At 45.0% G+C, this 27,711-nt stretch overlaps 1 protein-coding gene across 3 annotated transcripts in view; it reads right to left on the minus strand.

Annotated features, from left to right (window-relative positions):
* UNC5C (unc-5 netrin receptor C) overlaps window positions 1-27,711 on the minus strand; it is a 260,117-nt gene that overhangs the window by 45,715 nt on the left and 186,691 nt on the right. For all 3 annotated transcript variants that reach the window (XM_026102442.2, XM_026102441.2, XM_064510505.1), the window contains exons 4-7: window positions 21,264-21,367; window positions 9,013-9,193; window positions 6,729-6,896; window positions 5,190-5,354 (exon numbers count right to left, since the gene is read on the minus strand). In XM_026102442.2, the coding sequence (XP_025958227.2) occupies window positions 5,190-5,354; window positions 6,729-6,896; window positions 9,013-9,193; window positions 21,264-21,367 (618 nt within the window). The remainder of the gene's footprint in view (window positions 1-5,189; window positions 5,355-6,728; window positions 6,897-9,012; window positions 9,194-21,263; window positions 21,368-27,711) is intronic.

Here is a 27,711-nt window from a genome sequence, read left to right on the forward strand (position 1 = left end):
CTGCGTATAAACAGGCACAAGACCAGAAAAGGGTGGTAGTGAACCATTTAGTGCACAAGCATGACAAATTGTATCTTTTTCACATGCTTAAGTTACTACCATTGTAAGAGGAAATCTTATGAATTTAATGCTGCCTGTCAGAAAAAGATTTCAAAGCACTCTGCAAATATTCAAGTAATACATCAATTCACTCTCAACTAGTAGGCAGCCTTTTTTTAAAGCAAAGAATGGAATTACAAGTCTGGTAATTAGGTGTTTGCCATGTTACAGCTGCATTTTTCTTGAGTGGTGTATCAGATATGCCACCTATAAATTTCCTAGTACTTAAGTCACGTGCAGGGAGAGAACCAAAGTGACCTGAGAGTTGGTCCACAGTGTTGTCTATAATGAACATGTTTGCATCTTTTCTTCCTTTCTTTAAATGATAAGTGTGCCTCAGTCTTTGTATGTTACTTTATTTAAATCCAAAGGAACAAGGGCAAAGTCCACACTGGATTTGACTATGCATGGCAATGAATCACAAGGCAAAATTCTTCCTGGCCCTATTAAATGATCAGTTTGTTTCATGTATTGAGAAACTAGATCAACTGAATAGTTTTTATTACTCAGAGTTACAGCACTATTCATGCAACTGTGTAATCTACACTTCTCAAGCTACAACATGTGCTTCAGTATTATCTTGCTGCTTTAAGATAGCTAACTCCATTTGGAAAAAACCTGAAGTCGCAACTTATATGAAGCTTTGAAAGCCAGCCTTTTATGAAATGTCACAGTGGTCTCACACCTCACACCTGAGAGCGAGCTGAGAAAGGCATGGACACTGGTTATACAGCCTCTGACTATGCTAGTGCAGACTCTGCACATCACAAGCATAATTTGAGAAAAGACCAACAGCTCCAACAGCTTTACTAGCATTCATAGGCACCCTCCTTACATTTATGGGCTTTTCTGAACTTATCTTCACTGATTCAGGACAGGGAGAATACAGATCTGAACACTTCAGATCCGCAACAGGCAGGACCTAGGTGAAACACTCTGAGCATGAACATGCCTGATATGAAGCAGCTAATATGTTTGGTCTTAACTAAAAGACCAAGAGAAAATAAGAATAAAGCTACCCATCGGAACTTAATGCAGTAAGCCTTCAACATAATCAAGCAAAACAGCTCTCTCTCCCCATAGGTTTTTCACCTCTTCCCACTCACCAGCAGCATTTTATGCATAATGCAAAGCAGGCTGTGGTCCACCAGGCACTTTCAGCACCGGCTTCTGAGAGCCAGCCACACTGCCGTTACTTTTGGTAGGATGGTCGCTATCACAGACTTGACCTTGCAATCGTTGCAGACTGGACCAGGCAAAACACTCCAGCCAGCACTTCGCTTTAAATATATTTGTGATCTCTTCAAAGGAACTATTTGTGCTGAAGTCTGAGTCTGCAGCAGAGTGCTTTGCTTTGGGAGCCTCTGCACTGAACACCCACAAAAGGCATTAGGGAGGACGAGTGGAGGACTAATTGCAGTGTTTCAGTTTATAGCAGTCCCCTGTGAGATGCGGTACTTGCTTTTAAAAGGGTTGTTCGTTGCACTGAAGTATTTACCACAGTTCTCATACTTCAAGTGGGAAATAATGCAGCTATGGAAGCAATAATGCAACTAGTGTGGGTGGTAACTAGCCAATTCTTCTTATACCTACAGTGTATTTTGTTCCAGAGATTGTATTAATGCTATTACAGGAATTACAGAATGGTTATAATGGAGCCTGCTAGGCAATACTGTGTATTTGGAAACTTAAAATAGTAATGACTGCCCTAAATTTTCACTACAGCTGCTTTTCGTTTCCAATTCAGCCTTCTGTCTCTCTGCAGGCTCTCTAGTTTAATGACTGTTCATCCTTTCATGTTAAGGGAAAAATACTAACTACTGAATAAGGGAGTGTGTGTGTGTGTACTAGCAAGATCATTAGTCTGAATAAATGTGACAGCAGAGTTGCACTAGAAATACCACAGCTAGCGGTAAGCACAAACTACAGCTTTGGGTGTAAAATACTGTAATTACAAGGGATGGAGAAAGCGCCACAGTTTTTATCCCCACAGAAATCGATAGTGGTGCAGACTGCTGCTCTTTGCTGGAGCAGGGGCAGTCTGATGAAAGAGCTTATTGATTTACCCGGCTGATGCCATGTTAGTGAATAATAGACTGGAAGAGAAAGGGCTTGTAAATTAGACTCATTCAATCCAACATTTTCTGGGATATCTACAGTTGCACAGAGATATAGAGTCACAAGTGAGTTTTGGTCAAAGCAACAGCCTAGTGACTATTGGTAAGAGAAGCTGCCTACCAATGCTTTGACCCCCCCAGTATACCCGCAGTGCCAGAGTTAACCTTCGAGCCTGCGTGATGGGCTGAGACTATGGAGGATGTGCCCTGGTGCCTTGAGCAGGATTTGTCCACAGTGTGGGCCAGCAGCCATGTGACAGCACCCCCAGGGCTCCAGCATTGCGGGAAGGTGCTGTGGCTCCCTGGCCTCCTCCCGCGCCACCCGTGTGCCACGAGGGGCTGGCTGGCACGAAGGCTTTGCAAAGCTCTGCTCTGCATTCAGAGGTCCCTGAGCTAGGAGGAACTGCAACCCTCCCCAGCCACTAAAAGATTCACTGCGTTTTAGGAATGAAAAGAGTCCTGGGTTTCTTCCTAGCTCAGCAGGTAGATTTGAAGTGAATCCAGAGCAGCAGAGGTAGAAATGTAAGTGTTCAGCATGGTTTTGCATAAACGGAGAGGGAGCGCATGAGCGGGCACACGAGAACAGTAGGCACACTGCCACGAAGTACGGCAGACCAATCTTCTCAGCAGTGATGGAGCGGGGAGCAGGACTGTAAGTTTTACAGGTATATGAAACCACGCAAGTATAAAGATGCTATTAAAACACTGCCATCAAATTCCAGCACTGAAGGATCATCATAACTCCTGGAGCCAAGCAGGTCAATATGCGACTATATATTTTTCATTACCTTTTATACATATATATATATATATGTGAAGCAGCATAGGATTCACAACTGCCCCATCCTCTGTCCTGTTGAAGACCTCTGCTTTATATTCAGCATCCACTTTCACAAATAAAATGCAATATACCATCAACAGATAAATGAGATCCCTACAGGGCTTTTATTCTGCAGTACCATTATATCTATTTTTCCACTAGATTTCTGCTTAAATGGCTCTCCCTGTGCACATACACAAATATGACATACACCTGTCTAAATACAATCTGATAGTAAAGAGCTCTTCTGCATGGGGGACATATCTCATCTTCCTAATTTATCTTTATGGCTTACTCACACCACTGGAGCTAGGGGTAAGTTAGCTTTCCCACTGTAAAAATCACCAAGATGTTATATAATAAGACATAGCCCTTTTTTTTCCTTATCTTTAAAAAAGAAAGAGAAGGGGTTTCTGAATCTTACCTTCTCATTTCCTCATAAAAATAAAAACGGAAGAATTACAGCTTTTTGTGCTGCTGACACTGACGAATAATTTTGACATGATGAAAGTATTTTTGCAAGCCACATTGATGAACTGTTTTTTGTAAACTTGGGAACCTCAGGGCAAACAGCCATGCTGTGACATAAGATAGCTCAGAGTTCACTGACAGTATTTACCTATAGGTCATTTGTTCAAAACTTAGCCCTATTTATTAGTTAGCAGTGTTACTTCTGTGTCCTGGTGACTATTTAAGTGAAAAGGAACCTATCTGTGAGAATAAAAATTCCTGACTCATTTTTCAGGAAAGAACCCACAGCATTTTATAATCTAGACACACAGAGCTATTAGACAGTTACAGCTACCACTCTTTGGGCAATGGACAGCTAAGGCTGGAAGGTGAATGCTTAAGAAATGCAAAATACTGCAGAGAGACAGGATGCAGGAATGGGAGAGAGGTGTATATAAGAATTTAGGCCCAGGTTATTGTGCTAGTAAAATGTGAAAGGAAGTTTTTAATGGACTAGCAGAACATTGAAGACCTCATTTTTAAGAAAGGATGGGGAAAAATGAAGACGGAGGAGACTGTTTGCAAACAGATGTCAAAACCACAGTAGAAGCCTACTCTTCCTTCTCTCTCTCTCATTAGTCACAAAGGCAGGGCCTCAGTGTGGGTGGACGCAGAGGCCCCTTCAGCACTACAGCGGATCGTCACAGAGCGAGGCTGCAGCACGCTGGTAAGTCTATATGAACATTGCACAGATACTGCACAGCTACAGGGTACCTATTTCTACCACAGAGCACCCTAAAATCAAAAAAAGAAGCTAATTAGTATATGTAAAGACACATGCACTTATCCTGTTTGATAGTAAGAAGGCACAAGCGGATCTGATTTGCTAGGTTTAATTTTTTGAAAATGCGGGCTTTCCCCTAAGCTCTCTACTTCTCATTTGCATTGCCCTAAGAGTCGCTGCCAGGTTTCTCTGGACAGATGCTGAACAGGTACCAGAGAGAAGTATTAGACCCTGTGTGCCATGCTTGTGTACATGACCTCAAGGAAGGCAAAAGCATTTTCCTCTAGGGAGTTCAGTTTTTGTTCCGGATATCCCTAGCCAGTATGCAATTGCACGGGCCCTTGGCATTTGTGTGGAGGCGCAGGTGGGGAAGAACAACAGAAAGAGCTTTTCTTTCTTTTTCCGCTTAAGCACCTACTCGTGGGCCAAGGACAAATTAGCTCAGAATAGAAGAGTTTATGATGTCCAAGTATAAAGTGAGGATCAAAAAGGCACTGTGAACATCTTTCCTGTGAAGGCCCTGATTTATACTGCAGGGGTGGGAATGGTTAAATTGGCTCCTTCGTTTTGTGGCTCAGCACTTACTGTGATGTGTGTGCACCTTTATCTGCCGTTTGCCTTGACACTTTTTCCCCAGGCTTTCTCCCTCAGCAAGTGACAGAGCTCTGCACCTCCCCAGGATAAACAAAGCGCGGTTGGCACAGTCTTGCAGCATGGCGAGTGGGATGCTGCCATCAGTTTTGAGCCACGTCACTGAAAATGCTTTTCTGCACCCAGCAGGAGGATATTCTCTTCTGGATATGCACCTTCAGCTAACCAGAGATTTTTTCTGTCTAAACCTCTAGGATGTTTTTCTAAGCCTATGCATTTTCGCAGCTCCAAAGCGGCAGCAGGGCAGCATGACCGCGTGCGCACTTACTTTGCATGCAGAGCCCGTCCGTGCAGTTCTTGGACTGCAGCACGAGCCCCTCGCAGTCCTTGCCGCCGTTCTTGGGCGCCGGGGCCGTGCACTCCCGCCGGCGCCAGTGGGTGCACTCCGTGCCGCACGTGGACCACTTGCTCCAGGACGTCCATTTCCCATCCACTGAGACAAGGGAAGGATACAATTTTTTAGGGGGCTGTGTACGTAAGTGTGTGTGTGCAAGAGCGAGCAAGCAAGCAAGGTGCACAAGCAAGGTGCACATCTCAGCATACGCCAGCCTACAGCTCTCGGCCCTTCCACAAAAGTCATAAGGATCCTAGGCCATGCCAACTAACCCAGAAAAATGAGTCAGTTTGCATCTTTTTCAGTGATATTTCTGGATTATGAACCCACATTCACTCCCTCTCCTTTCTCTCTGCCCCAGTCCCATTTCTGTTCTTTCCCTTCCCTTTTTAGAAAATTGTCAGCAGTTTATCTGTGGTTAAAGTATATGAGAAGACAAACGGCTTGGGAGTCTGCGACTTTTTAATGCAGAGATTAAAATTAAACTTGACAAGAAAGTCTTCTCTAATAGGGAGGTAATTAATGTTAAATATTTTATATTAAAAGGAATATCTAAAGGCACTGATATATTTCACACGAGCAGAATGAGGACTATGCTTAGCACTTTTCAAAATCCCATAAATGATTTTCAAAAGCAGTAACTGAAATAGCCAAAGAACAAATTAGGAAACTGTTTCAAGGAAAAAGACTGAGCTAGGAGTCTGTCGCTTGAAATAATGGTCACAGCTGAAAATTCAGCTTTTTCCATTTCACCCTCCACTAACATCCAGAGTCTGATGGCCTTTACACAAGCTGAAGAAGACCTTATTCAAACAGTACTGCCACTGATTTCAGTGGGACTACTGACATAGGAAAGCACTGGACAATATGAGAGAGGCAGAATTTTGCCACAGAAAAGCCACCAACTACCCTGTGCATCCTGAAATAATGCTGCAGTTATAAGTGTACAGTGGAATACCTCTGAAAGATACGGATAGAGGACTCTGGCTACCACAAATGTCTTTGCATTTGACACCAGGTAAACCTAGGCTTCAAATTTAACATCCACACTCCGGATGTTTCAAATGCTCCACTTGTTGTGACAGTCGGTCTGAACAGACATTGCAAATATATTTAGATCACAATCACTTTCTATATTCAAATTCCAGTCCTTCAGACCTTTCAACCTATAAAGAGCTTTAGCTCCTACAATTTGAAGCTCTGCCTGCTTCCTAAATCCCCTGAATTACCAGGACTGAGACAACGATGCAAGCTTTGTGCAGGAGTGGGACTGAATCCCTTGCCACTTAATATAATGAGTGCTCACTCTTTTATCCACTTATGTAATAAAATTTCACATTAGTTCACCAAAATTCTGAGTTTATTAATAAAGAGAAGGAGGTTGTGGTAACTGGTATCATCCTCCTGAAGTGTTTGGTGTCAGCAAAAGTATGTAATACTGGCATCTAGGACTATGCATCGTTCATACTGAACCTGGACATAGAGTGGTGCAAGCTATTTTCTGAACACTTTGGCCTTCGCAGAAGGCGCCGCCATTGAGCGGTGCAGGATTGGTGCAGGTCCTCGTACGCTTCTGAAAGCCTCTCCCACATCGGCTGTTACACACTGACCACTCAGTCCAGGTCGACCAGCCTCCATTCACTGGAAAATGAAAAATAAGGATCAGACAACATAATAAAGTCATTCTGGTCAGTGCAAGGGTGCCTCTAGCTCTGTATCATACTGTCTGCAACAGTAGTCACGAGTGATGCCTGGGAAGAGTATGACCAGGACTGTTGAATAAACACAAACCCATGCTTCCAACATACAGAATGTGCAGTGACCCAAAGTCAGTGCACAAGCCCAAGAAATGCTGACACTGAATGAAAAATACCATTTGACAACTATTATGGCTGGCAGGCGACTTGCTTCTTTCTGAGAACTGACCCGATCCAGCACAAACCCTGAGCTGTGCGTGTATGAGTGAAACCCGTGGGGGCTCAGAGTGCACCTGCAGCCAGGTTAGCCCGAAAGCCTGTGCTCCGAAAGCTGCATCATTTCCCAAAGGAAGATAACTTGTACTCCAGCTCATTCTCAGACCTACCCAAAATCTATGCATGGTGAGAGATGCCTGTGCTTTGAACATGTAGACCAGGAATTGATAATTTTCTTTTCCTTTCTTTACAGAAGGTGATTTGAGGATGTCAGGGCAACTTTACCCACGTCTCCACAGAGACAGCTGGTGCTGTCCCAGCATTACCACGACAGGTGTTTAAGCTGCTCAGAGTGAATACACGCTAAACACGCTTTTTATTTCTGGACTGTGGGAAGATATTGCTGACTCTCTTTTTCATCCATCTCAGCTTCTGGGATAGATGGACTGATGGAGGGGGAGCTACGCTGCTCAATGTAATAATGTAGTCATCAGGGTATGGATAACATATTAACTGCTCAGATTTTTCAATCCCCAAATGTTTGTGTTATGACCCAAGCCTTAAGCAGCTCTGGTAGAAAAAGCATAAAAATGGCTTCTCCCCTACATATGTCTCTTGACTGCATGGTTGAAAAAAATGTATGTATGAAGAAGAGCTGCAGTATGCCTACATCTTCATATTGCTGCATTCATCACAGTTTCAAAACGCAGTGCTCATGCAAGGTCCATCCCTCAATATCACAAACACTGCTAATCAACTCAATTCAGCCAGTTTTCTATAAAAACTGAGCTAAAAGGCCCTCATTGTAACTTCAGGGAAGCAACTGCTTACAATTAAATCTAACTGCCACCCTGAATATGAAATGAATATTAAGGATAATCATAGGGATTTTTTCCCTACTTCTCTACCCTATAATTAGGCTGATTGTAAGGAACACCAGGACAGTCAGCTGGCACGCTGTCAGCGCAGGTTTCATGCTGGCGGCTGCCCCCTGCTTGAGACGCACCGGGGACTGTGTGGAGGCAGAGGCCGGGCCTGGTGGGAAGGAGCCGCTGAACGCTGCAGGCTGGACATGAGTCCTGGAGGGTGCCTGGCCCAGCCCCCCACCCAAAATGCACCAGCCTCGACCGTAGATTGGGGCAGTGGATGCAGGCGCAGAATAACGTTATCCAACGCTGCGTATTCCCCTGAGGCGCATGATTAAGCCAGGTTGTGTGACTACGAACTGCAGTCCCAGGGTGCTTCCCACCTTTGCTAAGCTGCCACTGACACTGGAGTATGCTTTGGTGGTACACACTGAAGGTAAGTATATTTAAAGAGATATAAGAGGGTGGATGATTCTGCTGAGCTCTGATGCTCTTCTCAGCAGCTGGGAGCACAAACCACCTTTCGATTTTACTCTCTTTCTGAAAAGCTTCACTAAGAACGTAGAAAGACTTGGTGCAAAGCAACGTCTCTGGCTCCAATGCTGTAGGAAATGCCCTCACGGTTATCTGCCGCATCCAGCTGGCACAGGCGACAAGGTGAGTGACTGCCTTCCCTTCGGCGAGGCCACGGGCTGTTTGTGCAAGCAGCCTGCCCCTTCTTCCTTTTACCTGCCTGGTACCAATAAGGCAAACCATCAGTTCTGAGTTTTTTCAGTATTGAACTCTGACTGCACTCACCGCGTAAGGCTATAAGTCAGCAAGCAGCACAGGAGGCCCCGTCTGCTCCCTGACTGCAGCACAGAGTGGCATACGGGGATTTCTCATCTTTAAAAGTCTTCCTTCTGCCTCAAAGAAGCAATCTGCTGCTCACTCCTGGCGGCACATCCATCTGCCTGCGGCGGACAAGGCATCACTTACCATAGACGATCACAGTCGCTGTAGTGCTTTTCCTTTTGGCCACGATGTTTTTGGCGACACAGGTGTAGTTGGCTGTGTCAGAGAGACGGGCTTGCTTGATGATCAGGTTGTGATCAATGGTGATGTAAAAATTTCGGTCTTCCACAGGATCGATCACCTCCTCGTTCTTCAGCCACTCCACCTGGGGGTTTCAAAGGGCCAGAGGGAAGGCAATGAGTCCTCACCAGGTCACAGCGCAACGGGCAAAATATATGGGATTATTTGGCTCATCCCAGAAAGCGCTGTAAGTCAGAGCGCATTACGAAAGACTCACCTGATGCGCGCTGCCAACTGACACAACACACCGCGGCGGAAACGTGGGAGGACAAAGTCCAAGCCTTCCGTTTCCTCCAGGCCCCTTTCCCTGCCGCCATTTCGCACAAGACTCTGCTTGTCTCGCCCTGAAAGTGGCAATGCCTTCGCAAAGGCTGCTAGCTACCGCACATACACAACCAGCTCATCTGCGCTTGCAGCCCGAGGCACAGGACAAGGCAGGGTTGTATCTTAAGACTGGACCTACAAACAGAAAATTCCCCTATATCATCAGCAACCGCAAAACAGCCAAGGTCTCTTTCTCATTCTTTTGCATGTCTTGTCCAATTAGGCAGTAAATAATCCAATAACCTTGTATGTCAATTAGGCAGTAAATAATGCAATAACCTTGTATGTACCAGTACTGGGTCTAACACACCGACACACGTAAGAAATTAGAAACAAATTACAAACGCAAACATATTTTAAGGTATACACACACTCGCATATATGCATATTATTGTTTTGCTGGAATCAGGATTAAACAAAATAAAGACAGTTACCAAGGAAATAGAGAATCACAAATACTACATAAATGCTTGTTTTCCCTTTTTCTTTAGGTAAGCTATACTTTATTTTAATAAAGTGTAATTTCCTTGGTTACACAGAAAAATATTTTTATATGTGATTTTTAATCCAGACAATGTTCTCTTTATTGCCTTCCTAAAGAAACACCCTATTATATCCCAGCTGACTGCGCTGAGCCACCCTAATATAATTTGGCTGGAAATCTAGTAGCTTGTTTTCATTTGAAGGGAGCGTACTCTGAGGGAAGGCACTGGGGCCTGGATGGATCAAAGCAGGGCCTTCACGTCACCGGATCATTTCAGCTTGTGCCCGGGATTTAATTAAAGGAAGGAAAACAAAAAACATAATCAACCCACTGGCATCAAAAGGTGCGAACTGCCAAAACCTGCTCTTGCAAACCCCGCTTTTCCAAAGGTATTTGAAGAGCTGCCCAAACATCAGCAAGCGCGGAAGCCGACAAAGAGCCCGCTCCCCGCCGGCGATAGCCGCGCCGACCGCTGCGAGCCGCGGGGAGACTGTGAGGGCCTCTCCCGGCTCTCAGCACAGAGGGCTCGATTCATTCACCGGCGAAAACCAGCCCGTGTGAGCGCGTGCTCCTCCATCGCCGGCTTCCCCTCTTTAAGCCTGACTCTGAGCAGACCCAGCTCGAGTACTGCCGAGTTTGTATGCACAAATGCCCTTACCTGTGCGTAATCAAGAATACCTGCTCATAATCTTAAGGCAGGAGGCAGCCCCGCAACGCGGCGTGCAGGCATCCCAGCTCAGACAGCTGCAGCACAGGTCAACTCCCTTTTGCTTCCTGACTTACACATTAATGAAGGTAACGCCACTGCCCTGAGGAAGGCTTGATTTAAAACCCCACTCTCTCACAGCAGATCGCTGCAGTGCGTGGTAGCCTTACAGTTATAGCTACTTTTACAGCGTAACCTGAGTGATGCAAAAAAGGCTGCAGAAATGGATGCGTGGGTCTGAGAGGAATATGGGAGGAGGAAAGAGACATAAAACTTCGGAAGCTGTGTTTCTGTCATAACAGCATTCACGCTTTATCTGCCATAGGAGACATATGCGTTTAGTCAATAACCTGGTTTTCCTTGCCAGGAAGACTAAAATTGTTCTTCCTCCTTTCTCGAGTCCTAACAGATATCAGGCATAACTGAGGCAGACAGACTCTTAGTCAGTGGCAATGGTTATCTCCTTCCTCGCCTGCAGGTCCAGCCTGCACGCATCCGGACGGAGAAGCAAGCTGGAAGCTTGCTTCTCCTCCTGCTCTGCTTCAGGCTGCCACTTAACCTCTGCATCTCATACATACAGAGAGTTTTTCTTGGTCTTCAATACTATTATTTATTTCTGGGATGGAGGACAGACTTGGGTTAGGACCCTAAAAGATGCTGTGTACCACCTTCAAACCTCCCGGTCCTTGCACTATGCTCTACATGCTGAGGAAGTCAGGACAGCACTGAGGACAGGACTACACTTACACCACGGTCTGAGGTTCAGTTCAAAATCTTTCTGGTATGCACAAGCAAGTACATATGCAAGCACAACTCGTCACTACCCAAGGGCTCCATCCTCACATAAATAATTCCAGTACTCTGCAGCGCTCCCTCCAAATACACACGCACATACATATTCAGTCTGGGTCTCAGCTGATTAGACAAAATTAAAGCTATGAGCATTAAATTCCCTTTCATCTGTGCAAAACCAAAGATCATATGAAAACAGGAGTTGCCAATATCAGAAAACAGAGACTCTATATAATTTGGTATACTGCCTCTGGCTGTTCGTCAAATCTCTTAAGAAAAAGATCCTTTTCACCTAATGGCCCACAGAAATTGCTAATAAAAAAACATCGTTTGCTCTGTGTATGTGTGTGTGTCTAAACCCAATCTCTTACAAGACACATCTTAAACATACCTAATTCCTTCTTGCTCTGGTATCCAAACAGAGTGTTTATGAGGTCATAAGTCTGTTCATGTAGCAAAATATAATATCATTAAGTCTAAAGGGAGTAACTGAACAGATGATGGATGACTTTAGAGGAAAAAGGGTCTCCTTTCACATACATTTTAGCAATAAGCATAAAGAGTAACACAAAAAAGAGCACCCTATTCCAATGATAATTAGCATTTGTGTTTTCTCCTTCAGTCCTTGTACAAATATTAACGATTTAAAACACACTACAACATTTAAGTGAGATGTTGGTTAGTACATGTTTTCAGTTACTAATGACCCAATTTTTTCCAGGGCTGCTCAGTATCTGCAGTGCACAAGACCTCTCATCCTCTGGCCATGAGGCAGATTCTTCTTTCTTTGGACAAAGGTAACCAGAACTGGTGAGAGCAGTGCTGTATTTTTACGTAAGTAGGAACTGATCACGTCAAATACAAAAGAAAGGGGGGAAAGTAGATTGAGACAGTGTGATTTATGAGTGACAAGTATGCAAACTGTTATGACAGCAGTTAAAGCAAGGATCTCGGTTGATGTCATGTTATTCCCCAAGGTTCAGCCCCCTCACTGAAGTAGGCTGTTAAGCTAGTCAATGCAGAAACTCACCCTGCGTTCACTTCAGCTGCCTGAACAACAGCAGCGAGTGCCCTGGGTGAGCCCGGACACTCACACGAGGTGGGCAGAGAAGGCTTCTTCTCTCAAGAAGGTATTACTATCTGTCAGATGTTTGTAAACTGCCCAGCAAGAGAAGGACCTTCTCTATTAAGCTGAGAACAGAGCACGTAGGATATTAATTCGTAGTGTCTGTAGACATTGAGAGGAACGCAGACATAGAGCACATATGGAGTTAGCTTTCTTTCGGTCAGAGCTCTTTAGTCCTTTGGATTTAATTTGCAAAGCAGGGAGCCACAGGGCTCCTGGCAGCTGTATTGTACCGGTATGTACTGTGCTGCTCAGGCATCCGCAGGCCTGCCATGAGACCGGGGCGTCCCCGCGACCGGCTGCAGCAGCGCACAACCCGACGCGGCTGCAATGTAGAGCAGCGTACCTTGTAGCGTCTTTTCTGTCACTCCACTCCCTGGTGAGAGACAGATGTGTTGTCTCTAATTATTCACTGATTGGTATCGGGAGATACATTAACATAATTGGCACATTTGTTCTAATTAACAGAGGGAACCTGCCACATGCCACCCCACATGAAATGTGAGACCATCGGCAAGAACAGAAAAGCCACAGTCCTTGCTAGGGCTGTATCCTGGAGCTCTCGTCAGACCTGTGTCGCTGTAGCATGTTTTTCAGCAGCACCCTGAAATAATGCAGCAAATGCAGAGACTAAAGCATGCAAAGCAGGGCCAGATTTCTCTGCAGACTAAATGAACAGAGAGAACATAAATCACACGAGCGATTATAGAAGCGGGAAAACCCATTAGAGAAGCTAATTGCTGACACAAACTTAGCCATGCCAAGTTACCAGCATTACTACATATTTAAATCTCCTGGCATACTTTCCTATGTGTGACTGTTTTAGAAACTGGTAGTACAGCAGCACATCTGTGAAAGCGGAGGATGGAAAAGAGACACGAGCTCCTCCAGCTCCTCTGCTCCTGACAGTACAAATGGTTCCTTACACCTCTCACACGAGGAAATTCGGCAGGATGAGTCCTGGATCTGGCCTCGCTGCCTCCCTGGCACCAACCTGCCCTAGGCTCCTCTGCAGAGCCGGGAGCACCTGCTGAAAACAGTGCAAGTCTTTCACCCCATCAGACGTAGGCAAAACCCACTGATTCCCATGAGCGTAGCTCTCCAGAACAAATAAGACGGGGACAGCCGACAGCAACGGGAGATTTGCGAAATAAAAGGTGTGTTAAGACTGCAGGACATGAGACAACTGCATTCGTGCCTTCCCTGTGCCTAGCAGAAACAACAGGACGGTTTTCAGTCCGATCCCTTAGCAGGACTGACGTCTCAGCCCACGCTCTGTGCAGCCGTACAGACGGATTAACCTGACATTGCTCCCCTCGGTGCTATCCCGACTGCACTTGCATTGCCCCCAACACTTACAGGGCAATCGCAGCTCTGCGGGCACCTACCACAGGGCTCACCGGGTTATCTGCATTGCCAGAACCAGAGAAGTATCCTATTGCGTATTGATATTAACAGCACATCCACCTTCCAGTAAGAACAAAATAAACATTTGTGAAACTAACTACTGATTTGGATACAGTACAAGACACCCAAGTGAGACTGAGAAAACTCTTAATAGTTTTCACATAGGCAATTGAGCCAACAGCTATTTCAGGTACCTTGAGAGCTAAGTGCCTTTTTGAAGAATATTTTTGGATTTTTGGATTTGGTTTCAACGGTACACTTTCATCTCTGCAACTGCCCACTGAAGAGGATGCTATGTCCTTTGCGTACTAGTTTCTGGAAATAGATTTCTTACCTGTTTTAAGGTTAAAAGAAAAAGTCATCTCCAAAAAGCCCGAAATTACAGCTATGAGAGAGCACAAAACACATATTGGGAATGAGACAGCGAGTGCAAACCACAGTGACATTTTGTTCAGTTGTTGTTACTTTGCTTCTGCTGCCAATAAGGGGAATTTGTTTTCCTGCTGCGGAAACACTTCCTTAATTGCACGTATATCCAGCTTGCCGCCTGAGCACTAAAACCTATACGGAGTGTGTGTACAGCTGCTGGATGTGGCTGAGCCTCTCACAGCTTTGCTTTACGCACGATGGGGAAGTGGAGCCGCACAGAAGGATAAACTTCACAGGCCAGGGGGGACTGCAGGGCTCAGGTAACACCACATGGAGAACTTTATTGCTCAGCCCTAAAATCAAACACAGATCACAGCATCATTAACCAGAAGTGGCGGTGGCTGTGGCGGGGCCGCCAGGAAACAGGTCCCTTGCTGCCCTCCCCTCCCTGCGCGAAGGAGGGCTCGGGGCTGGAGGTCCCGTGGCTCACGGGTGTACGCTGGTGCTTTTGGCACCGAGCACTCCCCACAAGTGGGCATGAGGGCCGGCCGAGACCGCTTGCAAGGGTCTCTCTGGACACAGCTTTAACCTGATTATCAATGTGCAGTCTGCGGTTCTTCGACTACACCAGGGATGGATGCACGGACAGGCAGGTGACCTCATTCTTCACAGCATTAAGTTATTTGCTTTCCGTGATGCTTAAATTCAATAAGGGAAACAGATGCTGTGGATGACTGAAGTCCCTGAGAATGGCACCCATCCCGTTCTCCCTAAAAGCTGTAGCCATTCCTAGTGCCTCCTGTATTGACAGCTCCTCCAGTGTCCTACTGATTTTAAAGATATACAGGTTTTTGTTCAGGTTAGGGGTTTTTTTTTAGTGATAAAAGGCTGTCAGCTTTAGAAGCACCTGGAAATCTAGAAGCAAAACTCAGCAAAATCTGATCAAGCGACTGTTGAGTGACAGCTACTGTACACTCTGTAGACAAAATTTTGGAAACATCTCCGTTAAAACATGGAAGTATCATAATTCTTCACACCTATGGTGCGCACGAAATCTGAAGAATTTACTGCTACAGGAACTGATGAAGTCAAACACTACAGATAGGACTGAGAATACAGACAGGAATTCAGGCTGGGCAAACTCTGCCAGTGGTGATGCTGGTAGTTCAGACACTAGGAGGGCTGTCGGCTACAGGAGCAGGTACCAGTCAGTGTCAAAGCAGGACCAGATGGACTAATCTTACAGGTGTACAGATCGGTATTTCTCTCCAGGATGTGCAGCTAGTTTCTCCATGGAGAAAGTTTGGAGGTATACTTGGATGCCTCATCGAAAAATGCTGTTAAAAGCCTTCTCCCACACCACGCATCTCCCAAAAATAAAAAATTGTTGTTACTGAGTAGCGCCTGAAGAGGAACATAGTGTGAGCTAAACCAGGATCCCAAAGCCATCTTCACAGCCAAAAGCAGGCTCTGAAGAGGATGGTTTAGCAGGGCGTAGGTCACTGCTCTTGTAGGAAACCTCTCATTATGGTATTCTATAGAGGACCTAGAAACCTGACCATTTTTCCAGGCCCGCAGATCATTTTTGACAGCGGTCAGATCTAAACTTACTCACTTAGGAGCAAACTCTGCCCTTACCTACATTGGTGTCAATGGAATTGCACTAGAAAGTGAAAGTATAGGGTTAGAGCCAAAAGAAAATTTAGGTATCAAAAAACTAGGTCTTGAAGGAAGAGCTACATATCTCAGTATGGGTTTCTGCATGATGGAAACTAATCAGTAGGAAATGCTAAAAACAACCTTGTAGTCAGCATATTCCCAGGGGAGCAGAAGACACAGATTCCAGCCTGTGCTCAAGCAGGGGTTTGTAACCTGCCTCTTGCGTTTCCCAGCAGTGCCCTGTGCACCCACCAACTGGGAGGCACCCACCAATTGGGGAGCGTCTCCAGGGTGCAAAAAGGAGCAGAAATGTGTCACACACTGACAGTTACAGAGAGCTGTGTCCTGCCAGCTTTGCAGAAGGGCAGGCCTGCGCTGCCAGGCTTCACTCAGTGTCTAAATGGGCCTTAATCAATCGCAGGAGCCGAAACAGTCGCTCTGAGCACCACTTCTGGAGCGCATCCTTGCCCTCTTATCACACCACTGACCCAGGAGAGGCAATTTACGCTCTCATCGCCTGCCGGCACAGCAGAGCAGGGCACGCAGAGAGCGCAGCAGCGAGCTGTGCTGGAATTTGGTGGGAAGAGGGCTGTGCTCCCCGCACGTGCTCCCCGCGCCGCTCTTCCCAGCCTCCCGCCTCCCGGCAGCAGGAGGCAATTCTATCATGTTGCAAGGCGCTACACAAGGCAACGCCGTTTCCCAGCTAATCAGTATTTGTGGCCACAAACTCCTCTGATCCCCTCTCTAAAAGCTCGCTTTCCTGCCGGGAATACAAAACGCTGCCTCGGCGACACACACCTGCGTGGATATGCATACACATGAAGCTCCAATTACGGGATAACTGCAGCAAAGCATAAGCGGCTCTCGTGAAACAAAGCAAACAGCAGTCGTATTAATAATCAATTAGATGGAGCAGCCACCTGATGCTGCCTATTTGGAGAAGTCACCAGCTGCCACCAGCTTTCACCCATGCAACAGCAGCCGAATAAAGTCTGTGTCACAGCCATCTTGACTTGGCAAAACAACTTGTTCTGCCTCTCGACTCGTGAATGTTTTTCGCCTTACCCTAACTCCTAATTAAAGACGCGAATATAGATAAATATCACGTCAGGATTTAAACCCAACTGGGTCACCCAACTGTACACTGCACCCTGTTCTCCAATTAAACCCCTATGTGAAACAGCTCAATTATAATTAAAGAAGCAATTATCCCCTTGCTGAAGGTGCAGCAAATCACACATTTCATTGCAAAAGTTCATCTAGCTGCTTATGGCATATTAACTAATCTTACATCTCACTGATGTTCAGATCTATAACCTATTGCAACGAGCTAACCTGACGAGACTTGGTGTCTCTCGCCGTAATTTTTTACATGCATTACAATGCTGGCATCTCTCAAAGAACAAATGGAACGAGCTAAGGGATTAATTGCTAATAATTCTGCCTGTACTGTTGGAGCATCACAGGATGGGACCCTGTAAAGAATGTGATCCTTCCTGGCTTCAGGTTAAGTTTGAAAAAATGCACACACAAACCACAGTGGAATTACAACGGAGGTTTCTGATGACAAGGGGAAGGGGAATGGTGTGAAGCCCAGATGCACTGAGCAGCAGCAGCTCCCATTGACTGTGGATGGCCAGGCTGCTTATCTCACCACCTTAGCCTCCACCAAGGAAAAACACAAGGCAAAGAGCCACGCATGTACAGCAAAGTATCTTACAGCTACTTGCGTTTTTGCTCATTCTTATTTCCATTCCAATTTTCTTTTCATTGCATTGCTTTTCATTGCAGTCACCTGGGAATATGCCCCTTCACCCCCTCAGGTACGTGCAGATACCTCAGTACTGGTCCTTCAGTTGTTTGTCAAATAGGAAACAACAAAACATTTACCCAGGTGTTTCTGAACCTGTTAGCAGGTTTAGCTTGGTATTGGTTATAAAACTGGGAGTGGGGAGGCATGATTTTGGAGAGGGCTTTTGCTCTGGATTGCTTATCCCAATTAAAGTCATAATGTGAACAGCTCTGCATCGCTTTGAGAAATACAGCAGCACTCTGGAAATCTGGGGACAGACAAAGCTGTTGGGGTTTCCCTTGAATTTTGTTGTCTTGCTGCTAGTTTTCCCTTCTACCTCCCCTCTGCAGCCAGCCTGCATCTGGCACTGATGCTGCTGTTGCTTAAGTGCAGCTGGCACCGCTGCTGCTGGGCGTGGTGGGCAGAGGCACACTGCCACAGAGAAGCTGATGTGATTTTCCCTGCAACCGAGCAAAGCCTCTGTTCCCACTTTGTCCCAAGAGAACCAGCTGAATGTACTCTGATTTGACCCAGGCCATGAGACTGGTGTATTTTAACATACCTTCTTTTATTTGGATCTTGGGCTTTTCTTCAGTGGCTGTTGTTTGAGCCTACTTTAATGCTCATGATACCCTAGTGGATCTCAGGGACTAGTAAGTGCTGCTTTAAAAGCTTTGCCTGCCCATCTCCATCTTCGTCCGTTTTGCCCTCTGGAGCAGCTGTATGCTGCTCTGTGGTTCCACTTTTCAATAATAATAAGACCTGTTCTAGCATTGATCCATAAGAGCTTGACATGCCTAATTGCAATCAAATATGCTGGGAAACATAAAACTAAAGAGAAAAGAAAGTATCCCTAGATGTGGTTGTTCCCACCACTTTCTAATATCAGCAAAAACAAAACGGAGAGGGAGAATACAACCAAAAGGAGAAAAAACAAGGGGAAGACTCAAGGACTCCAGACTCCAGTATCCATTAGATGTGTATCTCATACAGTTTCACAGCATAAGCTTTTTCTTCCTCTGTTTTGTTTCTAAAGCCAGTGATTACTTCAGAAGCCAGTAAATTGAAAAAGTAAAACAAAACTGCGTGCCCAGAGTAGGGAAGACTTTGAGGTACACACTCACCAAAGCATTTGGAAATATTGCTAACAGCTGCTGCATTTACATTACCCTGCTCCACTTGGGACAGCAGGAATCAAACCAGCCTTTCTATAATGTGAAAAAAGCCTCATAGTCTACCGCCTGCCCAAGTCCTTTCTGACTTAGTTACCTGCACCATCGTATCAGAAAGTTCTCCGAATAAATGAAGTCTTAAACAAAGAACTCATTCATCTCTAAATTAAAATAATCATGTAATCCTTCAACCCACCAAGTTACCTTTCATCTTTCCATTTTTTTAAATTTATCTTACTAGCTTCAGCAAGTGGCTGTAATAAAGTGTCACATTAAGGTATTCATATTCATTAGTGTTCAGGTCTTTGTTCTTTTAATAGTGCTGGAAAGAATCTACAAAGAGGCTGTATTAGGCTGCTGTCCAATCTGGGTGTTTGATCTCCTTCTGACTTCAAAAGTCAGAAGAGAAAAAAAATCAACACTGAGAATAGTTCTTTTGAATGTCAGACGGGGTGGATATGATTTCTGAGCCTGCCAAGTGTTAATTGGTGTCTGCCCCGACCACGGTACAAATAAGATTCAGAGCCAGTTAACATACAATCATGAATCTCTGCTATTGACAAAGTAAGCCAGGATATTAAAGAGCAGGAAAAAGTGCCATTATTATGAGGGCAGCTCACAGAGGATCTTTTCAGAGATCGCTTCCTTGGGAGATGTTGTACTAGGAAGCAGACATGGCTAGCGGGGCACATTTTTTAGCCTTTAAAGCAGCTCAGCGGAGGGAGGACTCATATAATTTGACTTAAGAGAAACAATTACCCATGCTAATGGCTCTTCCAGAATGTTTATGAGAGCAGAGAGAGTTCCCTGTCCACACATCATGCTAAATCATGCTGTTTGGGTCTCAGCCACCTGACCAGGCTTTACAGACCTTTCTGAGGGAATAACTGGACTAACTGCTGAAAATGCAGACTTGCATGTAACACCACCCTCATACAAACTGCCCATCATGAGCAATCTCAGTTTCCAGCAAGGGTTAACTTCCCCAATACTGCCATGCATCTGCAGAACAACATGTCCTGTTGCAAATACTCTTGTCATTGCACAGCAGCAAGCTGATTTGATGCTAAGAAGCAAAGGCAAAAACAACAGTCAATAAGTTCTTGAGGAAAGCCAACTGATTAATATTGCAGTTGTCAGCAAGCTGGCGCAGCAGACCTAAGCACTCTTTACACTTTTGGGGATCTTAATAGTGAAAGAAAACAGCCTAAGGAAAAAGAGAAGAGGAGAAATCTTCTATGCTAATTATCCCTTCTGATGTTTGTGGACACTTTTCTGCAATTCTGATTAAATCTAAACTTGGGTTAGATGGGGAGGTAACACTTTAAGCTTCATCCCCTGAGAAATCAGTCATCAGCACTGAATGACAACCACTTTGCTACTTAGCCATGACAGTCTAACTTATCCTAATGCAAGCTGGCAACAGTTTCTTCTGCGCGTGGCAGAGGAAAACCGAGGAGAATTCAGATAGGGGAATTACCGTCATTAACAATCAATTTTTCTCTTAACAGCAGCAGTGGATTTATGATTTCAGAGGCCCCCCTGTAACTCAGAGACCTCCCTCCTGTGGGTAATGAGTTTGAAGCTGTTTTCAGGTAGAGCCACCACTGCACTTAGGCAGGCTCCTATGCACAGAGAAATGCACTGCTGCTGGTGGGCACAGACCTGGCTGGAGGACAGGCTCACTCTTGCCTGGTGGAGAGCAGGCCACTGTGAGTCTGTGCACTGTGTTCATTTAAATGCCATAAGCAAACCTGATAAATCCACAAAAAGGACTCTTACGTAGACACTTCCCCCTCCTTGCCCTCACCCCAAGCTGCTTGGCCTGGGAGCCCCGTATCGGATCATGGTGCAACCCCTTGTGCTGAGCTGGCCGGCTGCTGCACACACAGGCATGTGCACAAGCATGTGAGGGAAATAAGATCTGGCAAAATTAAAATTAAAATGTCTTAATAGTACCTCTCTCAATAACTGAAACATCTTTTTCTTTAAAAATAAAGATAATAAGAAAGATAACAGGCTGGTATTAATATGCCCCACCAGGTATGTGTCACTTAGATGCCAGCTACAGCTATAATTTTTGAAAAGGAACAAAAACCTGAAACCAAACCACCCGTAGCTCTGCCCAGCAGGGCGCCGTAATCGCCTCCAAAGCCATTAATCAGTCCCCAATCAATCTATTCCACCCGCAGCAGGCAGCCAGCTCTCCATCGCCACCCATCCATCATGCCGTGCCCCAATTCACTGCACCATTAGCCACAGATTCGGCCTCAGTGAGGATAACCAAGCGCCAGGCGCCAGGGCACGGCGCAGCTGCTGCTCACCTCGGCTACTGGGATGCCTTCAGGGGGACGGCACTGGAGCAGGACTTCTTGCTCCAGGGATACTTCTTTCCCCAAGGGCTCCTGCTCGAAAGTCTTCCGGAGATCTGAGGAAGGAGAAGGAGAAGGAGAACAAGGAGGAGGAGGAAGAGAGGAGAGGAGAGGAGAGGAGAGGAGAAGAGGAAAAATAATTGAGTGTCAGTATTAATAGCTAGTGGTTTACATTACATTTGATTGCAATACCGCACAAAACGTGAAAGGTCTTTCCAAGCAGAGAAAATAGCATATTCATTCCCTGGAAAGCGGCGCATTTCAAAAAGACTGGGACACGTTTTCATTTCATTCAAACATCAGGTGGTCAAATGTTTCATAGTGGATTTATTATTTATATTGTGGTAGAGCATGTGAACACGGTGAGGAAACAAGACCTCACTGTGAAAGGTCATGGCCAAACAGAACAAAAACCAAAGGAAGTCCTTTCCTCAGGCAATTTACATTTGGTGGACTATGCCAAAGAAATACTGCAGAAACGTAAAGAAAATTACATAAACCCATGAAACCAAAGCACATAAGCTCAGCTGTCTTAAGCTCATAGGTGAAAGTGTTCCTTTAATGGACTTTTAATTTATATGCATTACCTCTAGTTAATTTGCTTTAGTTGACTTGTATATATTTTCTGATTATCCCTGTAGCACTAAATAGATGGCAACAATGATAACATGGCTCTGAACTGTGCTGGGAAGCCTCTCAGCACCACAGAAATGGCACAGGTGGAGAGGGCACTGAATGCATCTCTCCTAACCTCAGACCAGTTCAACATACTGGAAGGCCGCACACTCTGGCTGTTTTGCAATTTATTGGCTTTGGCAGCAAAATGGACTTGAGAAGTTCCCTCCTCACCGCTGGCTCCCTGTTCCTGGCACAGCCTGGCACCCCTTCTTCTGTGCCAGGGCAGCTGCTTGGGACGGGGGGGCTTTCAGCTGCGGCAGAAACAGAGTATTTCTCCCTGCTGCTTCTCTCTGCAGCATTTGCACCAGCACAAATGGCCACATGGCAACATCTGAAGCCATATCAGAGAGCTGGTCTGGCTTTAAAAAGAAGCATTGTGAAAAAAGTGATTTTTTTCTTTTTGTTCTGAAGTCAGACCAATTCCCCAAGCCAGTTAACCGCGTGGCTGCACAAATAGTTGTGTCATGCTGGAAATAAACAGTGCAGGGACAATTTAAAAGCCAAATATTTCATATTATGGAGCCATAACCTGAGGCTGAGCTGTAAACCAGATCACTGAAATGAACCAGCCTACAAATAACCCATCCAAAGTGTTATTTTTCATCTAGACTACCTCCAAGATCTGATTTACAGGTGACCCCACAAGCAACACCATCGGCACAACTGAAAGGCAAAACGTGGGGCAGGCGAATGCACCGATGGAGAAAGGATGGGGGCATCTGCCACCAAACTCAGCCCCTCTGAAACTCACCCCCAGATTGCACAAGGCCTCTGTCTCTTATCCTATATTGGGACAATGCGGTGATTCAGCTAACTGGATTTAAATATCGACCTTGTTGTACCATGGAAAGCTCTCTCTCTAGCTGCTCAGGTTGATTTTAACTTAAGCTGACATCAGGGTACACTTCTAAAATCCTTTAATGAAACCCACGCATTTCCCTGGAGAAACCGAGGCATCTCTGTTGGTCCTCAGCACAGCCGGCAGAGCGAGGAGATGCCCCAAGCCCCACTCGCTCCGTCTGGCGCGCACGGAGTGTGACGGATGCCTCTCTGCTGGGACGGGATTTATGGCCACGGTTAGGGCACTGAACGATGAGCTTTGGCAAATCCTGCTGAGCCAGTGGAAGAAATCGCTGCCTCCAGGTGTCTGCTTGTTTGGAGGTTAGCTACCTTTCCCACCGCAGAGCTGTCAAAGGGAAGCACGCGCCAGCGTCCTAGCACAAAACCCAGCACTTTAACCCCAGTTGTTGACACAGGGGGCTTTAACCCATGGCGCAGCATAGCTTATGGCAGAGAGGAGGGGCAAACATCTGCAGGTGATAATTTCTGAAGAGGACACCTCACCAGCTTGTGTCTGCCAGCATCCTTGTCGCACTGGTGCTATCCCAGGCCAGCGAAGCGAGCATACCTCCAAACATGTACATACATGTGTAAGACAGGGACAATCATAACAGATGTATTGTGCTCTGATATCATGGCTGAGGGTAAATGGGAAAGCTACAATGTAGGTAATATAAGCATATGAGCATAGTAATAAATAGTACATTAATAACAGTTTTCAGGTGTTCAGAAATGGAGTGAGGAGTACACCAGAGCTAGATCAGACAGAAAATAATCCAAGGTTTTTCTGCGACACATCGATTTACTATTCTCCCTACCTTTCTGAGACATTAGTAGAGCTCTGAAGTTATCTCAGTAGCCTCATATGGGCAAAATAATTGCCTCACGCACACAATGCTTTGCTTTAAAAAAACGCCCAGTAAACAGCATTAGCTTAAAAAATGTATAATAATAGCAAAAAATCAGGCTTTATCCTTTTTATTATCAACAGGTGGAATTGCTGAATATGAACAGCGCATTTTCCCTGGGAAATGTTTCAGTATAGTTAGAGCAGGTGAGACTAATTCACTTGAGCGCCCCGCTCCCCTCCCACCTCGCAGAGCCTTGCTGCGTGGTAACGCTTTAAAGGCACCGTTGGATTTGAGTGGGTCAGTGATCCACAAACTAAAAATACACTAAGTAGAGGCCTTGACATAACAGACAGTAATGTCCTCAAAGGAGCCATTAGATACTATTGAGTAAATGATACTCATTTAAAAAAAAAAAAGAGGTACATAATTGTGTATTTACAACACAGGGAGCTCTCATACCCTATTCTGTTGGCCTCCTCCCATGTGCTTACAGCTTTATCCAGGCAGAACTACCCGCCGCCTCCCGCCGCCTCCATGCTCCTACAAATAACTGCGGATGGCAGCTGGGCAGGGCAGTTTCTCCCTGCCGGCGCATACGGCTGGCTGGCTGCAAAAGACAACCAAGCGAGTGCGGTGGGGTTGTCCAAACGATGAGGGCGTGGAGGGCCTGCACGACCAACCTGCCCACCTGCTCCAGCTGTCATGAACACCCTGCTGGGACACCGCTGGCTTTCGAAATAATTCCTTTTTTTCCTAAGACCCTTGCAGTATGAATTTTGTGCATAACAAAGATTTCCTTATAATTCTTTAATCTTCAACTTCCTTTTCCCATTTAACAATTATAGGCATCATGGCAATTTCCCACTGTCAATCATGAGCGGTTGAGCTGGCTAATGTGTGGAAGGACTCTGGATCTTTTCCAAGTGCAGTGTTTTTGAAAAGATTTTTCACTTTTTCAAAGTGTCATATAAGTTGCAATTGCTTGTAAGGAAGGACAGAAGGAGGTATCCTCCCAGAGAATGGTAGAAGACAAATAAAATACATCCCCCTCCAAAAAAGCTTCAACAATCTTCAAAAATACGCCTGAAAAAAAACCCAGTGAAGCATTTGATCCACTCTAGGTTAGGACTTCTTTGCCTGGGAAGAGGCAGTGTGAATTACTGAAGCCCCAGGCCAGCAGCAGCCCCGTTACCCATTTCTGAGAGCGAGCCTCACCTAACCTCACCTCCAGTAGGGAAGACATGAAGAGAAAGGCAGTTGCACCTTTTTTCTTGTATTGTTTTGTTAATGTAGAATAATCCCTTACTGTCAGCGTTAGCAATACTCTTCGGCGCTGTCATTCAGATAACATTGGTGGCACGGCTCCCGCCTTCCACAGCAGAGCGAGCCCTGGTAGAAAGCTCTGTCCTGTCCCAGGCAAACGGGGCTCCGCCAGCCTCGACCACCTTCAGGCAATTCCCCCACCTATAACTTTCCTTTCCAGGCTGTCATCATGAAAAGAAACTGAGGGGAAGAATTAAAATTCTGGTCTGCCACCTTAAGCCAGACTCTTTTCTTTACTAATGTATAGTCTTAGTGAATTCAGACGGGGCTCTTGTGGCATGTATTGCAGCACATTTACAGTATACTTAAGATGAGACTTTCCTCCAAGACTCCTGAAATACTCCTGCACAAGCCTGTCTCTTAAGGACAGATGGCTGTATCCAGAGCTGCATTAAAATGAGAGAATTTCCACAAGCATAAGGCCGAGACAGCACGATGGGAAATCAAAATCTCAATGTAAACCATATTGTTGCCTTCATTCCTCAATTCCCCTGCTTTCTCGGGAGAAGGGCATTAGATTTTAGTTTTGATGCACTGTTTAATGACTTCATTTTAAGTGTAATGCATTTGTAGATTACAAACAACTTAAAAGTTGCATTTCTACCTCCTAAATATAATAGTCTATGTGAACTCATGGCATTTCCACACTTTCTTTTCTAGCTGTCATCTTCGAAGAAAGAGCAAAGAATGACCCTCTTCCTTTTTTTAATCAAATGTATTTTATCTCTTTGCTGTTGTTCTGGTTTTTGCTGTGATGGGTGGGTGGGTAAAACTTTAAGGATATCTTTTATCATTTCTGAGAAATGTGATAAGAGGCAGGCCAGATGCCTTCAAGGCAGTGCTAATGCAAGGGTGACTAATGAATGAGCATGAAAAACGGACACTTGTCAGCCAGGAATTAGATGTAAACCAGAAATGAACAGAACAATGAAGCATTACTGTCAGGAGAAGATGGATTTCTGCCCTTGGTAGACCTTAAAGACTCCTTACTCTATTCTGTGCTCTTTCTAGTAACTCCAACTTCAACTTTCCTTCTATAACAAACATGCCAAACATTTCAAAAAAAATGAGCAGGCTTTAAGCACACGAAAAGCAAAACCCCATTATTTTCTATCCAACTTTCATATTAACTACTGCCATTGCAAGAAGTACATTTGATGTATGCCTTCAGAGAAATAAGTTTTTAAGAAAGTGAAAAATCCTTCACAAAGAGTAGCTACACCCATACATCAGATAGTCTGCTTCATTACCCATGTAAGTGTGTACAGACATCCATATAAAGCCAAATATGTCATACAGGAGAAACATGGTTAAAACACTAGAAAATAGGTAACCAGGCATGGTATTTTTTTAACCATTATTAATGGATCAATGGGTAGCCCGCTTACTGATTCAGGTCTGTTTCCTATGGCCAAGAATGTTGTGAAGAGGCAAGATTAACGCTGTTTTAATTTTACCTAGCCTAGTAAGAAAGAAGAAGACCAAAACAGAAAAATAATTGGGGACAAAAGAGTGGGAAAACTCCACAGATGTTCTATGAAATGGAACACGATCCATACGCTTATGAAAACATACCTCACTGCATTTGTTTCCCAAACTTAGATTGCTGTGGAGTTAGAGAAACATGAATAATATTGTAAAGCCTGCCTGTGCCTTTTCCATCACTTTCCACAGTGCTGGTGCAAAAAACAAAGAGACTCCTTTTCCTGCAGATAGATCTTGCATTAGAGGCTGACACATGAACTGCAGTTCCAAATGTAAGAGACCATGTGGTACAAGACATACTTTGGCCTCTCTTTTCTCTTCACGGCTGAGTCTATGACCTTTGCACGGGGATCAATCACACTGGTGGATAAGGTTATGTACAAAAAACTCCTTTTTTTTTGATTTTGTCCTTGTGCGGTTCTAGTTCTTTGTTGTTAATTAGATCAAACCAGCTTTCCACTGAGACAGTCAGAGCAGTGTCATTGGTCTGCAACCCAGGAAATCCCTCTGAAACCTCTATCGATTGCTTTCACAAACGGAGCGCCTCCCTCCGCAGAGACCCTGGTATAAAACTGTGGGGCACAGGAGGCTGCGGCTGCTGTCCTGAGGCACTGAATACGTGCTGAATGCCCTTTACTTGGAAGGGTAGAACCTACACGGCTAAATCGAGCCCAGGACTGTCCCTCGTCTTTTATTCACTATATATCTACAGCCTGAGCAAGGGGGAGGCTCAGACCTGTCAGGCTCTGATTCTTCCAATGGCATCTTCGGCCAAATGGGAATTACACTTAACCTTGAAAACTCCACAGAGATTGACTGTCTGCACTTTTTCAGAAAAATAATTTGTGTCACTCCACTCTAAGCTGGTTCAGACAGGTAAAGCCATGTGCTGCTTAGACAAAATACTCCTCTGCAAAACAGCTTCCATGTTGGCTACACGTATAATGAAGCACTCAACACATTTAGTACTGATACAACTGTAAAAAATACATATGAGTCAACTTTACAAAGAATTCACTTAGCAGATGGCTTCCCAGTCATACACAGATCCCATCATCCTCATCTTCTTACATTTTTACTTGATAGTTCAATATTTCTTTTTTTCTTTTTAAGCTTAACCTGCAAACTAACTTATAAACTTCATTTTATTCATTTTAGTTATTTACTTATTTGGTGATTGAAGATGGAATCTAAATGTCCTGTTTTTCAAATAAATATAAACG

This window comes from Dromaius novaehollandiae, chromosome 4, assembly GCF_036370855.1.
Source record: "Dromaius novaehollandiae isolate bDroNov1 chromosome 4, bDroNov1.hap1, whole genome shotgun sequence".
Lineage (NCBI taxonomy): Eukaryota > Metazoa > Chordata > Aves > Casuariiformes > Dromaiidae > Dromaius > Dromaius novaehollandiae.